Source organism: Muscardinus avellanarius (assembly GCF_963383645.1).
Source record: "Muscardinus avellanarius genome assembly, chromosome: 10".
Classification (NCBI taxonomy): Eukaryota; Metazoa; Chordata; class Mammalia; order Rodentia; family Gliridae; genus Muscardinus; species Muscardinus avellanarius.
The window spans coordinates 61,877,214-61,892,228 of NC_137796.1; the positions used below are offsets into that span (position 1 = coordinate 61,877,214).

Consider the following 15,015-nt stretch of genomic DNA (forward strand, 5'->3'; position numbering starts at 1 on the left):
CAGGTTCGAAGCCAGCCTCAGCTACTTAGTGAGGCTTTCAGCAACTTAGTGAAACCCTGTTTCCAAATAAAAAAATATAAAAAAGGTCTGGGAGTATAGCCCAGAGGTAGAAAGCCTCTGGGTTCCACCCCCAGTACCACCAAAAATAGAAAGAAAGAAAGAAAGAAAGAAAGAAAGAAAGAAAGAAAGAAAGAAAGAAAGAAAGAGAAAGAATAAAAAATAGAACTGGGGGGTGTAACTCAGATGTAGAATGCCCCTGGGTTCTACCCCCAGTTACACACACACACACACACACACACACACACACACAGAGATTGAGGCCGGGCGTGGTGGTGCACACTTGTAATCCCAGCGCTTGGGAGGCAGAGACAAGAGGATCGCGCAGGTTTGAAGCCAGCCGCGCACGCTGGCTTAGGAGACCCTGTTTCCAAATAAAAATGTAAAAATAGGTCTGGGGGTGTAGCCCGGAGGTAGAAGGGCTTCCAGGAGCACCAGTACCACAGAGAGAGAGAGAGAGAGAGAGAGAGAGAGAGAGAGAGAGAGAGAGAGAGAGAGAGAATTAAAAATTGACCTGGGACAGCCAGGCATGGTGGCACATGATTGTAAGCCCAGCATTTGGGAGGCTGAGAGAGGAGGATCATGGTTCACAGACAGCCTCAGCCACATAGGCCCTTTGCAACTTAGTGAGACCCTGTTTCAAAATAAAAAATAAAGCCGGGAGTGGTGGTGCACACTTGTAATCCCAGTATTCAGGAGGCTGAGACTGGAGGATTGCAGTTCCCAGACAGCCGCAGCTACTTAGTGAGGCCCTCTGCAACTCAGTGAGACCCTGTTTTAAATTAAAGAATAAAAAATAGGGGAGGGAGTGTAGATTGGAGGTTGAATGCCCCTGGGTTTCATCCTCAGACCTACAAAAAAAGAATAAAATATAGAGCTGGAGGTGTAACTCAGAGGTAGAATGCTCCTGGGTTCCATCCCCAGTACCACCAAAAAAAAAAGGGGGGGGGCTGGGGATTGTAGATCAGAGGTAGCATGCACCTGGTTTCAGTCCCCAGTATTGGGGAAAAATGCTTCTCTGTTCAATCCTTTTTACCATAAGTAAATAAATAAAATTCCTGTTTTAGGCTGGTGAGTGTCACAATCCTGTAATCCTGACAGGAGGATGGCAGGTAGGTTCCAGGCCAGCCTCAGCAACTTAGACCCTATTTCAAAATAAATATTAAGCCGGGCGTGGTGGCGCACGCTTGTAATCCCCGCGCTTGAGAGGCAGAGATAGGAGGATCGCGCAGGTTTGAAGCCAGCCGCGTGCGCTGGCTTAGGAGACCCTGTTTCCAAATAAAAATGTAAAAATAGGTCTGGGAGTGTAGCCCGGAGGTAGAAGGGCTTTCAGGAACCCCAGCACCACACACACACACACACACACACACACACACACACACACACACACACACATATATATATATATATATATATATATATATATATATATATGGCTGAGAGTATAGCTCAGAGGGAAATGTTCCTGGGTAAAATTCCCAGTACCACAAATATATAATAAATAATTAAATAACAGAACACGGAGGTGTATGCCTGTAATCCCAGTACTTGGGAGGCTGAGACAAAATGATTGCAGGTTCACAGCCAGCCTCAACAATTTAGTGAGACTTTGTTTCAAAATAAAAATTTATTTTTTTGTGTGGGTTTGGGGATGGAACCCAGTGGCATTTTGACCTCCAAGCTACACCTCCTGCCCTATTTTTTATTCTTTATTTTGAAACCGGGTCTCACTGAGTTGCAGAGGGCCTCACTAAGTAGCTGAGGCTGTCCGCGAACTGCGATCCTCCGATCTCAGCCTCCCAAATGCTGGGATTACAAGTGTATGCCACCATGCCCGGCTTAAAAGTTTCTTAAAATAAGACTGAGACAAGGTGTAACTCAGAGGTAGAATGACTTGGGGTTCAATCCACAGTACCATCAAATAAAATTTATATATATGCTGGGCATAGTGACATATGCTTGTAATCCCAGTACTTGGGAGGCTGGGATTCTGAGATCTGAGGCTTGCAGATTCACAGCCAGTCTCAGTCATTTAGGAAGGGGTAGGAGGAGGAAGAGAAAAGTACACCCAGTGGTGTGACATCCCACTTATACCTAAGGAGGAAAGCCAGCCTTGGGGGGCCTGTGGGATAGGGGGCTTGGGTTTGGGGACCTGCTTAGGTGGGGATCCCAGTGGCAGGGCCTGGGACTCACCTCACCGCCTCCTGCCCATGCAGGCAGAAGGTGTTTGCCTAGGCAACAAATGGTTGAGTGAATGGAGCCCTCGCCTCGCCTGGGCTCACTGCTCACGTTTCCCCGAGGAGCCCCACTCAGAACAGCCTGCCCTGTGCTGACTTCTTCCTGCGTGTGGCAAATCCCTCTAGTTCCCCACCGAAACCCCTCCTTGGGTGAGAGGAGAAGTCTGAAGAGAACTGGACATGTGCTTTTCTTGAGGTTCCTCTTCTGTGACAGTGACCACCCTTCTCCAGGCCTCCTGAGGAGGTGCCTTTCTGGGACAGGCAGACCTAGAGGCCAGAGGGTCCCAGAACAGGCGGCTACACCAAGCCCCGACATGCTGCCGATGGTCCTGCTGTTGCTGCCCCTGATATGGGGTGGGCTGAGGGCCAAGGGTCCCACAAGGGGGACAAGGAGCGTCCTGCAGCGGAGCCCCGGTGCACCTGCAAGATCCCTGCAGACTCAAGACTTCAGGCTGCAGATGCAGGACTTGGTGCTGGTGCCGGAGGGATTGTGTGCACAAGTGTCCTGCTCCATCTTCTACGACAGGTATGGCGTGAACATCTCCATACCCGCTTATGGCTACTGGTTCCGGAAAAAGAAGCACACCAAAGCTAACTTCAGTGCGGATGATCTGGTGGCCACAAACGACCGAAAGAGGAAAGCTAATTTGAAGACCAAAGATCGTTTCCGCCTCCTCGGGGACCCTGGGGCCAACAACTGCTCCCTGAGCATCTCTGGTGCCCACAAGGAGGACACTGGGAGTTATTATTTTCGACTGGAGAAAGGAAGTATGAAATACACTTATGAACTTTTCCTGCTCACTGTGATTGTCACAGGTAAGGGTCAGTCCCCAGGAATAGACAACAGGGATGGCTGGGCATCCTTTGGGTCAGAGAGGTACTCAGCTCCTGGTGCTGAGGGTGCAGTGGAGCCCAGGTAGCTCAGGGTTGAGGTGTCTGTCTTGGAGACACACACTGGGGCCTGGCCTTTCTCTGTCTCCTCCCCAGAGCTGATGCAAATCCCGGACATCCACATTCCACAGCCCCTGCAATCGGGCAGGGTCAGCCACCTGCAGTGCTCCATGCCTGTGGCCTGTGACTGGGCCACGTCCCCCACCTTCTCCTGGACCGGGGCTGCCCTGAGGACCCCTGGCATCCTGGGCTCCAAGGCCTATGCCAGCTCAGAAATCCAGCTCACACCGCGTCCCCAGGACCACGGCACCTACCTCACCTGTCAGGTGACCTTCTCCGGGGCTGGTGTATCCACAGAGAGGACTGTTCAGCTCAACGTGTCCTGTGAGTGCCAGGCCAGCACCTGGCTTCCTGTGGGGGGGCAGGGTGGAGGCAGGGAGGGGAGGTCTGAGTGTTATGTCCCCTCCTATCTTGGGATCCTGATCCCCAGGCAACAGTGTCAGGAGGAGCCCTGGGGAGGTGGTTAGGTCAAGGCTAGACGAGTGTGCTTAGAAAAGGGGCCTCAGGGAGGCCCTGAGAGAGGCAGGATAGAACCTTCCCCAGACACCGCACCTGCCTGAGCCCTGCCTTGGTCTCCATCCTCAGAGCAGGAGAAACAACTTTCTGTCATTTGTAAGGCAGCAGCCTATGGCCTTTGTCAGAGCCACAGGGTTGACAGAGACAAGAGGGCTGAGCTGCGTCTGGAGGCCAGGGACCTGCGGGGAGGACACAGCCTGGTCTGGGCCTCTTCCTGTTTTGTTTGCGTGGCTCCTGGGGTGGCGGCGAGGAGGACAGGGAATGGGCCAGCCCTGTGTCCAACCCCATCATGTCTCTCCATCCAGATGCTCCTCAGAACCTGACCATCAGCATCCCCGAAGCAGGTAGGTGACACGGGCATCCAGGGCTGGGCAGGAGCAGGAGCTGGGATAAGAAACTGCTGCTGCTGTTGCTGCTCCAGAAGGCTGAACGGGGTGTGGGAGGCCTCTTTGTTCAGGAAGGTACCACGGTTCTTTTGCCCAACATACGCAGTGCGAAGGAATCGGCACAAAACAAATCCTGGTGCACAGGGCAAAGAACGCAAAGCCCCTTCCAGTTCTCCCACCATCCCCAGAAAGCAGCAAGGCTACTACCGTTCTCTCTCTCTCTCTCTTCTTTTCTTTTTGGTGTGCGTGTGTGGTACTGGAGATTGACCGATTGACCCAGGGGCTTTCTACCTCTGAGCTACACCACCAGCCCTATTTTAATTTTTTTGATTGTGTGTGTGTGTGTGTGTGTGTGTGTGTGTGTGTGTGTGCATATGGGGGGGTACTAGGGATTGAACCCAGGGGCATTCTATCTCTGAGCTACACCATCAGATCGATTTTATTTATGTATTTATTTATTTATTTATTTATTGCGGGTCTGGGGATGGAACCCAGGGGCATTTGACCTCCAATCTACACCCCTTGTCCTATTTTTTATCCTATAATTTGAAACTGGGTCTCACTGTGTTGCATAGGGCCTTACTAAGTAGCTGAGGTTGTCTGCAAACTGCGATCCTCCGGTCTCATCCTCCCAAATGCTGGGATTACAAGTGTGCACCACCATGCCCTGTCGATTTAAAAAAAAAAATATATATATATATATATATATATATATTTTTTTTTTTAATTTGGAAACAGGGTCTCTTAAGCCAGCGTGGCTGGCTTCGAACCTGCGCGATCCTCCTGTCTCTGCCTCCCAAGTGCGGGGATTACAAGTGTGCGTCACCACGCCCAGCTCGATTTTAGTTTTTATTTGGAAACAGGGTCTCACTAAGTTGCAGAAGGCCTCTCTAAATTCCTGAGGCTGGCTGCAAACCTGTAATAATCTTTCTGTCTTAGCCTCTCAAGTACTGGGATTATAGGCATGTGCTACTGTTCTCAGCTATTTTTTTTCTTCTTGTTTCGGGGATTGAACCCAGAGGCATTCTACCTCCAAGCTATATCCTCAGCCCTATTTTTTATTCTTTCTTTCTTTATTTTTATTTATTTATTTATTTTTGGTGGTACTGGGGTTCCTGGAAGCCCTTCTACATCCGGGATACACTCCCAGGGGCTACACTCCCAGACCTATTTTTTTTTTACCTTTTTTTTATGTGGAAACAGGGTCTCTTAAGCCAGCGAAGCTGGCTCCGAACCAGCGTGATCCTCCTGTCTCCGCCTCCCAAGCGCAGGGATTACAAGCGTGTTCCACCATGCCCGGCCAGCCCTATTTTTTATTCTTTATTTTAAAACAGGGTCTCACTGAGTTGCAAAGGTTCTCACTAAGTAGCATAGACTGTCTGCAAACATGGATCCTCCTGTCTCAGTCTCCCAAATGTTATTTATTTATTTATATTTTCAGTAATGAAGATTGAACCCAGGGCCATATTACCTCTGAGCTACATTCCCAGCCTGATTTAATTCTTTATTTTGAAACAGGTTCTCACTAAGCTGCAGAAGGCCTCACTAAGTAGCTGAGGCTGGTTGCGAACCCAGATCTTCCTGTTTCAGCCTCCCAAGTACTGTGATTACAAGTGCGCACCACCACGCCCGGCTAATTTTTTTTTTTTATTTTGAAACAGTCTCTCACTAAGTTGCTGAAGAGGTTCTTGAACCAGAAATCCTCTTATCTTAGCCTCTCAAGTGCTGGATTACAGACATGCATCACCATGCCCAGTTTAGTTGCAATTTATTCAACATAGAACTAACTTTTTTTTTTTTTGTAGTACTGGGGATGGAACCCAGGGGCTTTCTACCTCTGGGCTATACTTCCAGGCCTATTTTATATTTTATTTGGAAACAGGGTCTCACTAAATTGCTGAGAGCCTCACTAAGTAGCTGAGGCTGGCTTCGAACCTGTGTGATCCTCCTGTCTCAGCCTCCCAAGTACTGAGACTACAAGCGTGCGCCACCATGCCAGCTAGAACTAACCATTTTAAAGTAAATGGAAGCCGGGCATGGTGGCGCACGCTTGTAATCCTCACTCTTGGGAGGCTGAGCCAGAAGGATCGTACAGGTTCGAAGCCAACCTCAGCTACTTAGTGAGGCTCTCAGCAACTTAGTGAGACCCTGTTTCCAAATAAAATATAAAAAATAGGTATGGGAGTGTAGCCCAGAGGTAGAAGGCCCCTGGGTTCCATCCCCAGGACGACCAAAAAAAAAAATAAATAAATAAAAATAAATAAATAAAGTAAATGAAAGCCAGGAATGGTGTCACACGCCTGTAATCTCAGTACGTGTGAGGCTGAGACAGGAGGATCACAGGATTGAGGACAGCCTCAAAAGGTAGTGAGACTCTCGTCAATCTACTGAGATCCTGTTTCAATACAAAATAATAACCATGGGTGGCAGCTCATGCCTATAATCCCAGTACCGGGAGGATGAGACAGGAGGATTGTAGGTTAGAAACTGATCTCAGTGCCGGGCGTGGTGGCGCACGCTTGTAATCCCCGCGCTTGGGAGGCAGAGACAGGAGGATCGCGCAGGTTCGAAGCCAGCCTCGCGCGCTGGCTAAGGAGACCCTGTTTCCAAATAAAAATGTAAAATTAGGTCTGGGAGAGTAGCCCGGAGGTAGAAGGGCTTCCAGGAACCCCAGTACCACCAAAAAAAAAAAAAAAAAGAAACTGATCTCAGCAATTTAGTTGAGACCCTGTTTCAAAATAAAAAATAAAAGCCTGGCATGGTGGCACACACTTGTAATCCCAGTGCTTGGGAGGCTGAGACAGGAGGATCACACAGGTTCAAAGCCAGCCTCAGCTACTTAGTGAGGCTCTCAGCAACTTAGTGAGACCCTGTTTCCAAATAAACTATAAAATAGGTCTGGGAGTATAGCCTGGAGATAGAAGGCCCCTGGGTTCCACCCCCAGTATCACACACACAAATAATAATAATAATATAATAATAAATAAGCCGGGGGTGGTGGTGCACGCTTGTAATCCCCGCACTTGGGAGGCTGAGACAGGAGAGATCCTGTTTCCAAATAAAAATATAAAATAGGCCGGACGTGGTGGCGCACGCTTGTAATCCCCGCGCTTGGGAGGCAGAAACAGGAGGATCGCGCAGGTTCGAAGTCAGCCCCGCGCGCTGGCTTAGGAGACCCTGTTTCCAAATAAAAAAATGTAAAAATAGGTCTGGGAGTGTAGCCCGGAGGTACAAGGGCTTCCAGGAACCCCAGTACCACCAAAAAAAAAAAAAAAAAAAAAAAATATATATATATATATATATATATATATATATATATATATATATAATAGGTCTGGGAGTGTGGCCTGGAGAAGGGTTGCATCCCCAGTACCACCAAAAAAAAAATAATAATAATATTAAATAAAATAGAAGCTGGGCATGGTGAATTGTTATCCCAGTACTTGGGAGGCTGAGATAGGAGGATCACAGATTCAAGGACAGCCTCATCAACCTAGTGAGACCTTGTTTCCAAATAAAAATAAACTGGGGCTGGGGTGTAGCTCAAAGTTAGAATGCCTCTGGGTTCAATCCCCAATACCACAAAAGAAAAAATAAGAAGTGAAGGGGTCGGTGGTGTTTCTGCACACTCAGCGTTGTGCCTCCAATGCTGCCATCCGGTTCCAGAGCAGCGTGGTGGCCGCACCCTCACTCCGCCTGGTCCCCTCCAGCCCCGGCAATGCTCTCCCGCTCTCTGCCTCCGGACGTTTCCTCTAAATGCAACCACACAGTGTGCTTCCTCTGTGTCTGGCTTCTCTACTTGGCACCGTGTCCTCGGGTTCACCCGCGCTGTCACCTGCATCAGGTCTTTGGTTCTCTTTGTGGCTGAATAACACTCCATTATCTGTGTGGACCGCAGGTGTCTTAGCTGCTCTTCTGCTGTGGAACATCATGGGCACTGCTTCCACCTTTTGGCAGCTGTGATCGTCCTATATAAGCATCTGTTTGAATCCCTGTCTTTGATTTTTTTTTTTTCGGTACTGGGGATGAAACCCAGGGTCATTCTACCTCCGAGATACACCTCCAGTCCAATTTTTTATTCTTTATTTTGGGGTCTCACCGAGTTCCAAAGGGCCTACGTAGTAGCTGAGGCTGTCCTTGAACCGCGGTCCTTCTGTCTCAGCCTCACAAATGCTGGGATTATGAGCATGCGCCACCATGCCCGGCTCCTGTCTTTGATTTTATGAATCTCTACCTGGTGTGGAAATCAGGGTCCTAAATGACCTGGCTTCCCTTTTTTAATTTTTCCTTGGTAGTGGGGTTTGAACCCAAGGCATCCTACCTCCAAACTACCCCCACATTCCTCTCTCTCTCTCTCTCTTTTTTTTTCAGTACTGGGGATTGAACCCAGGGGCATTCTACCTACAAGCTATACTCTCAGCCCTATTTTTTTTTCCTTGCAGTATTTGGGCTGGGACCCAAGGGCATTCTACATCCTAGCTACATCTCCAGCCCTATTTTTATTGAATGATTAATTGATTGATTGATTGATACTGGGGATGGAACCCAGGAGCATTCTACCTCTGAGCTACACCTCCAGCCCTATTTTTCATTCTTTATTTTGAAACAGAGTCTCACTGAGCTGCAGAGGGCCTCACTAAGTAGCTGAGGCTGGCCACGAACCCAGATGCTCCTGTCTCAGCCTCCCAAATGCCAGGATTACAAGCGTGCGCCACCATGCCTGGCTATTTTTCCATTTTTTAAAGTTCTGAAACATTCTCTCTAAGTTGCTGAAGCTGGCCTTGAACCTGTGACCCTACTGTCTCAACCTCCCAAGTACTGGGTTTACAGGAGCGTGCCACCTCGTCCTGCTGACCCGGCTCTTTGGATGTGCTTTCCCTTCATGTTCTAAGTCTACCCAGGTAGCCTGCAGTAGTCAGCGCCAAGTTTCCTCGTATGTGGGTCATTCTGCGGTGTGCAAAAGCTGTGATTTTGTTCTCCATTTGAACCTTGCTGGACACATGAGTCCACTGTGAACAGTCCCCCGGTAACCCTATACCCACATTTCCCCAATGTGAAGCTTCTCTAACTTTACTGAGAAGTACATTTCCTAAAGCTCTTGCGAAACTGCCAGTTCTGACTCATGAGGTTTGGTCAGGGGATGGGATTCTGCAATTATTTATTTATTTATTTCTTTATTTTTTTTTGCGGGTCTGGGGATGGAACCCAGGGGCCTTCAACCTCCGAGCTACACCTCCTGCCCTATTTTTTATTCTTTATTTTGAAGCCGGGTCTCACTGAGTTGCAGAGGGCCTCACTAAGTAGCTGAGGCTGTCCGCGAACCGCGATCCTCCGGTCTCGGCCTCCCGAATGCTGGGATTACAAGCGTGTGCCACCATGCCCGGCTATTTATTTAGTTTTGTACTGAGGATTGAACCCAAGAGCGTTCTACCTCTGAGCTATACTGCCAGCCCTTTTTATTTTTCATTTTGAAACAGAATCTTGCTAAGCTGCTGATGTTCTTACTAAATTGCTGAGGTTGGCTTTGAACCTATGATTCTCTTTCTTGTTTTAACTTCCCAAGTACTGGAATAACAGACTTGAACCATCACGCTAGTCTACTTCTATATTTTGTGTGTGTGTGAGTTTGGGGATGGAATCCAGGGACATTTGACCTCCAAGCTCCGCCCCCTGCCCTATTTTTTATTCTTTATTTTGAAACAGGGTCTCACTAAGCTGCAGAGGGCCTCACTAAGTAGCTGAGGCTTTCCGCAGACCACATCCTCCCGTCTCAGCCTCCTGAATGCTGGGATTACAAGTGTGCGCCACCACGCCCGGCTGGTTCTACATTTTTTACTGGTTCCTTGAGTTTTTTTTTGTTTGTTTGTTTTTTTGGTGGTACTGGGGTTCCTGGAAGCCCTTCTACCTCCGGGCTACACTCCCAGACCTATTTTTACATTTTTTAAATTTGGAAACAGGGTCTCTTAAGCTGGTGCGCGCGGCTGGCTTCGAACCTGCGCGATCCTCCTGTCTCTGCCTCCCAAGTGCGGGGATTACAAGCGTGCACCACCACACCCAGCATGTTCCTTGAGTTTTTGCTGTAGAGAATTTAGTGCCACAGACGTCCCACATTGGGTAATGTTCTACATTTTAGGTCTAGGAACAAAACTGTGAAGTACAGGGAAATGTATGTTCCACGCCACTAGAAAATACTGCTGCGATCTGGGTGCAATGACACACATCTGTGATCCCAGTGCTTGGGAGGCTGAGACAGGAGGATCACAGGTTTGATGTCAGCCTCAGCAACTTCATGAGACCTTGTTTCAAAATAAGCCAGGTGTAGTGGCGCACACTTATTATCTCAGTATTTGGGAGACTAAGACAGGAGAATGTCAGGTTTGAGGGCAGCCTCAGTAACTAGTGAGAACCTGTTTCAGAATAAAAATAACAGCTGGGTGTGGTGGCGTATACTCCAGCATTAGGGAGGCTGAGATAGGAGGATTGTGATTCACGGACAGCCTCAGCTATTACTTATCGAGACCCTTTGCAACTCAGTGAGACCCTGTTTTAAAATAAAGAATAAAAGCCGGGCGTGGTGGCGCATGCTTGTAATCCCCGCGCTTGGGAAGCTGAGACAGGAGGATCGCACAGGTTCGAAGCCAGCCTCAGCTACTTAGTGAGGCTCTCAGCAACTTAGTGAGACCCTGTTTCCAAATAAAGTATAAAAAAAAGTCTGGGAGTATAGCCCTGTGGTAGAAAGCCTCTGGGTTCCACCCCTAGTACCATCAAAATAAATAAATAAATAAATAAATAAATAAATAAATAAAAATAAAAAAATAAAAAATAAAATAAAGAATAAAAAATAGGGCTGGGGCTCAGAGGTAGAATGTCCCTGGGTTCCATCCCCAGTAATGCAATATAAATAAATAAATAAATAATAAATAAATAAATAAAGCTGAGAATGTAGCTCAGAGACAGAATGTCCCTGATACACACACACACACACACACACACACACACACACACACACACACACACACGAAGGAGGTTTTAGGACCCTAGGCCTGGCTCAGCTCCATCTTCTCTTTTCTCCTTTTAGCCCCAGAGTCCCAGGGAAATGTCACCTATCTGAAAGCCCAGGAAGGCCAGTTTCTGCGGCTCCTCTGCGCTGCTGACAGCCAGCCCCCTGCCACGCTCAGCTGGGTGCTGGAGGGCCGAGTCCTGTTTCAGTCCCATTCCTCAGGCCCCAGATCCCTGGCACTGGAGCTGCCTGGGGTGAAGGCTGGGGACTCGGGGCGCTACACCTGCCGAGCAGAGAACAGGCTTGGCTCGCAGCACAGCACCCTGGACCTCTCTGTACAGTGTGAGTGTGAGCAGAGGGGCTGGTTCTGAGGGAGCAGGGAGGGGGCAGAGCCAGGGCAGGGCCGCAGGGCCAGGGGGTCTGGACCCCGGGACCTGGCTCCTGTATACCTAGACCACTGCAGTTTGTGTGGGGCCCAGCGGGATCTGCTCCCTTTCCTCCCACCGCCAAAGTGTCCTGACAGATCCTCCGCCCAGGGAAGCCCAGGTCCATCAGAGCTGCTTCTCGGCCCCTTGCAGATCCCCCAGCGGACCTGAGAGTGGTGGTTTCCCAAGCCAACAGGACAGGTAGGCAGAGCGGACAGAGGAACCGGGCCTCGCCAGTTGGGGGCCAGGTGATGGCCCCAGGTCCATTCCGCGTCTTCTTTCCCCAGTCCTGGAAGTCCTCGAGCGTGGCTCGTCCCTCCCGGTCTTGGAGGGCCAGAGCCTGCGCCTGGTGTGTGTCACCCACAGCAACCCCCCCGCCAGGCTGCGCTGGGCCTGGGGGGCACAGACCCTGAGCCCTGGCCAGCCCTCCGACCCTGGGGTCCTGGAGCTGCCTCGGGTCCAGTCGGAGCATCAAGGCGAATTCACCTGCCTGGCCCAGAACCCGCTGGGCACCAGGAACATCTCTCTGAGCCTCTCTGTGCACGGTGAGTGGGGCGGGGCACGCTGGGCCCGGGAGGAGGCAGCACCTGCCGATCCCTCTTCATCCGCCCCGCAGACCCCCACCCCACACAGCTGCTGGGACCCTCGTTCTCCTGGAGGCTGAGGGTCTGTGCTGCAGCTGCTCCTCGGAGCCTCCTCCCCCTCCTCGAGCTGGCAGCTGGGGGAGGGGCGGCTGGAGGGGACCAGCAGCCAGGCCTCAGCCAAGGTCACCTCAGCTGGGCGGGGCCCTGGACCAGCAGCCCCTAATCTTCGCGGGGCGCTCAGCTCTGGCCTGGCATGCACAGGGGTGGGAGGGACACAGTCCTGCTGCTGCCAGCCTGGGGGCTCCTGGGGACTGAGGCTCAGGGTTGGAAGGTGGATGGGGAAACAGGAAGCTCAACAGGAGTTGGGGGTGAAAGGACAAAGTTTGACCACACCAGAGACCACGTTGTAGCCAAGAGATTTGTTGGAGGGGCTGGTATGAAAGGAAGAAACAGAGAGACAGAGAGACAGACAGACAGAGGGGGAGAGAGAGAAAAAAAATCCAGGAAGAGAGAGAGCGCATGCTGGGATCAGGGTTATATAGGGGATTGGGGTTACAGATTGGGGGCCAATAGGCTAGGAGAAACGCCCTTTGAACTAACTGGCTAGAGTCCCATGGGAGGGGGTCGTGCAGCCAGGTAATTGGCTTGGGGTCAGCGGGGAATGTCCCTTTCACTGATTGGCCAAGGGCACCAGGAGGGGGCAGGTCTCCCAGGTAAGTGACCAGGTGCAGTCAGAGGGGGATGGCTTAACTGGTTAGACCAGGGGCTCTCAGGAAACTTAGCTTATGGGGGGGTTCTGAAGTAAGAACTTAATTCATCTAACAGGGGGGAGATGGACAGGGGCTGAAGGTGCAGGAGTGGGGCAGAGGCCCTGTGCTGTGGCTGGCGGGGAGTGAAGAATGTGAGAGCTGCAGGTACTGGGGGTGGGGGAAGGATGGCGAGGGTCCTGGGGCTCAGAAGGGCTTCATCCTGGACCCCATTTGTCTACAGGGAAGCCAGAGCGAGGGGGTGGATTCCTGCCCGAGGCTGTGTGGGCAGCCGCTGTGGCCACTCTGCTCTGTCTCTGTCTCGGTCTCATCTTCCTCTTGTGAGTGTGGCCTGGGCAGGAGGGTGGGTGTGGGGAGGGGACGGCTTCCAGAATCCCACTAGGCTCAGCTGCAGGGACCTGGAGCCTTTGAGGTGGGGTCTCCGGGCACCCACAAGGGTCCTGGGATCTCGTTGTGGAAGCCCCACCACGTAACTTTAAGTACGGTAGTTCTAGCCCAAGCTCTGAGCCAGGTGGCTGACAGGTCTCAGCTTCCTCCTTCAGGATGAAAACCCTCAGGAAGAAAGCAGCCAGGATGGCAGCCACCAGGAAGGATGCCCACTCCACCCCGGGCCCCATGTGCAGGGTGAGTGAGGAGTCCTCTGTTCACCGGGAACTCTGGTCTCCTTCCGGGGATGACATGGCCAGTTCCTCTTGACAGCTTAGAGATCGTTATGCCCACATTAACTTTGCTTCTGGGTCTGGACCAGCATAGCTGCTAGTTCCATCCCAGTGGCGGAACCTCCTCTTCCTTCATTCCCCCAGTCAAGGCCACTCAGGCCTGGCCCCCATTGCCTGGGCTCAGTCCCTCTGATTCCTTTTGTATTTTTTTTTTTTTTTTTTTGGTGGTACTGGGGTTCCTGGAAGCCCTTTTACCTCTGGGCTACACTCCCAGACCTTTCTTATATTTTTTTATGTGGAAACAGGGTCTCTTAAGCCAGCGCGGCTGGCTTCGAACATGCGCGATCCTCCTGTCTCCTCCTCCCAAGCGCGGGGATTACAAATGTGTGCCACCACGCCTCGCCTGATTCCTTATTTTTATTATTATTATTTTTTTTGTGATCCTCCTGTCTAAGCCTCCCAAGTACTGGGATTCCAGGCATGTACCACCAGGCCTGGCTTCCACTGGCCCTTCTGACTTCGTCTTCTCATTTCTGTCTCTCTCTTTCTCTCTGTCTCTCTTTTTCAGTACTGGGGATTGAACCCAGGGGCATTCTACATCCGAGCTACACCCCTATCCCTATTTTTTATTCATTATTTTGAAACAGGATCTCACTGAGTTGCAGAGGGCCTCACTAAGTAGCTGAGGCTGGCCGCAAACCCAGACCCTCAGGTCTCAGCTTCTTGAATGCTGGGATTACATGCGTGCGCCACCACTCCCAGCTCATCTTCTCATTTCTCTCTGGGCTCCCGACCCTCCCTTCCTCTTTCTCCTCTACAACACAGAGTGCCAGAAAGATTACCTCAAATTATTACTGTCTGCCATAAACCTTAGGGGGGCCCAAGACCATTTTTGCTTTTTATTTTTTTATTTTTGATACTGGGGATTGAACTCAGTGGCATTGTACCTATGAGCTACACCCTTAGCCCTCCCTGTTTTTAAATTGTGTTTTGTACTGGGGACTGAATCCAAGGATTCTACCTTTGAACTACATACCAACCCAATTTATTTTTTGTTTTGAAATAGGGTCTCACTAGGTTGCTGAGCGTCTCCCTATGTTGCTGAACCTGTAATCCTCCTGTCTCAGCTTCCCAAGTACTGGGATTACAGGTGTGCACCACCACACTCAGATGTGTGTGTGTGTGTGTGTGTGTGTGTGTGTGGAACTGGGGATGGAACCCAGAGGCATTGCACCTTTGGGCTACCCCCAGCCCTATTTTTTAGTCTTTAAAAAAATTTTTTTGAAACAGGTCTCACTGAATTGTGAAGGTTCTTGTTAAGTAGCTGAGGCTGTCCATGAATCGCAATCTTCCAGTCTCTGCCTCCCGAATGCTGGGATTACAAGCATGCACTACCAACGCCCGGCCCCAGATATTATTTATTTATTTATTTA

The 15,015-nt window shown here is 50.3% G+C and overlaps 1 protein-coding gene across 1 annotated transcript in view; it reads left to right on the plus strand.

The window, feature by feature from the left end:
• Positions 1–2,608: 2,608 nt before the first annotated feature.
• LOC308268563 (sialic acid-binding Ig-like lectin 16) overlaps positions 2,609–15,015 on the plus strand; it is a gene marked incomplete at both ends in the record, with an annotated part of 15,999 nt that continues 3,592 nt past the window's right edge. The window contains 10 exon segments of the mRNA XM_080703683.1: positions 2,609–3,110; positions 3,282–3,569; positions 4,067–4,105; positions 11,226–11,489; positions 11,726–11,773; positions 11,860–12,117; positions 12,189–12,224; positions 12,227–12,286; positions 13,147–13,243; positions 13,466–13,547. Of these exon segments, the coding sequence (XP_080559809.1) occupies positions 2,609–3,110; positions 3,282–3,569; positions 4,067–4,105; positions 11,226–11,489; positions 11,726–11,773; positions 11,860–12,117; positions 12,189–12,224; positions 12,227–12,286; positions 13,147–13,243; positions 13,466–13,547 (1,674 nt within the window).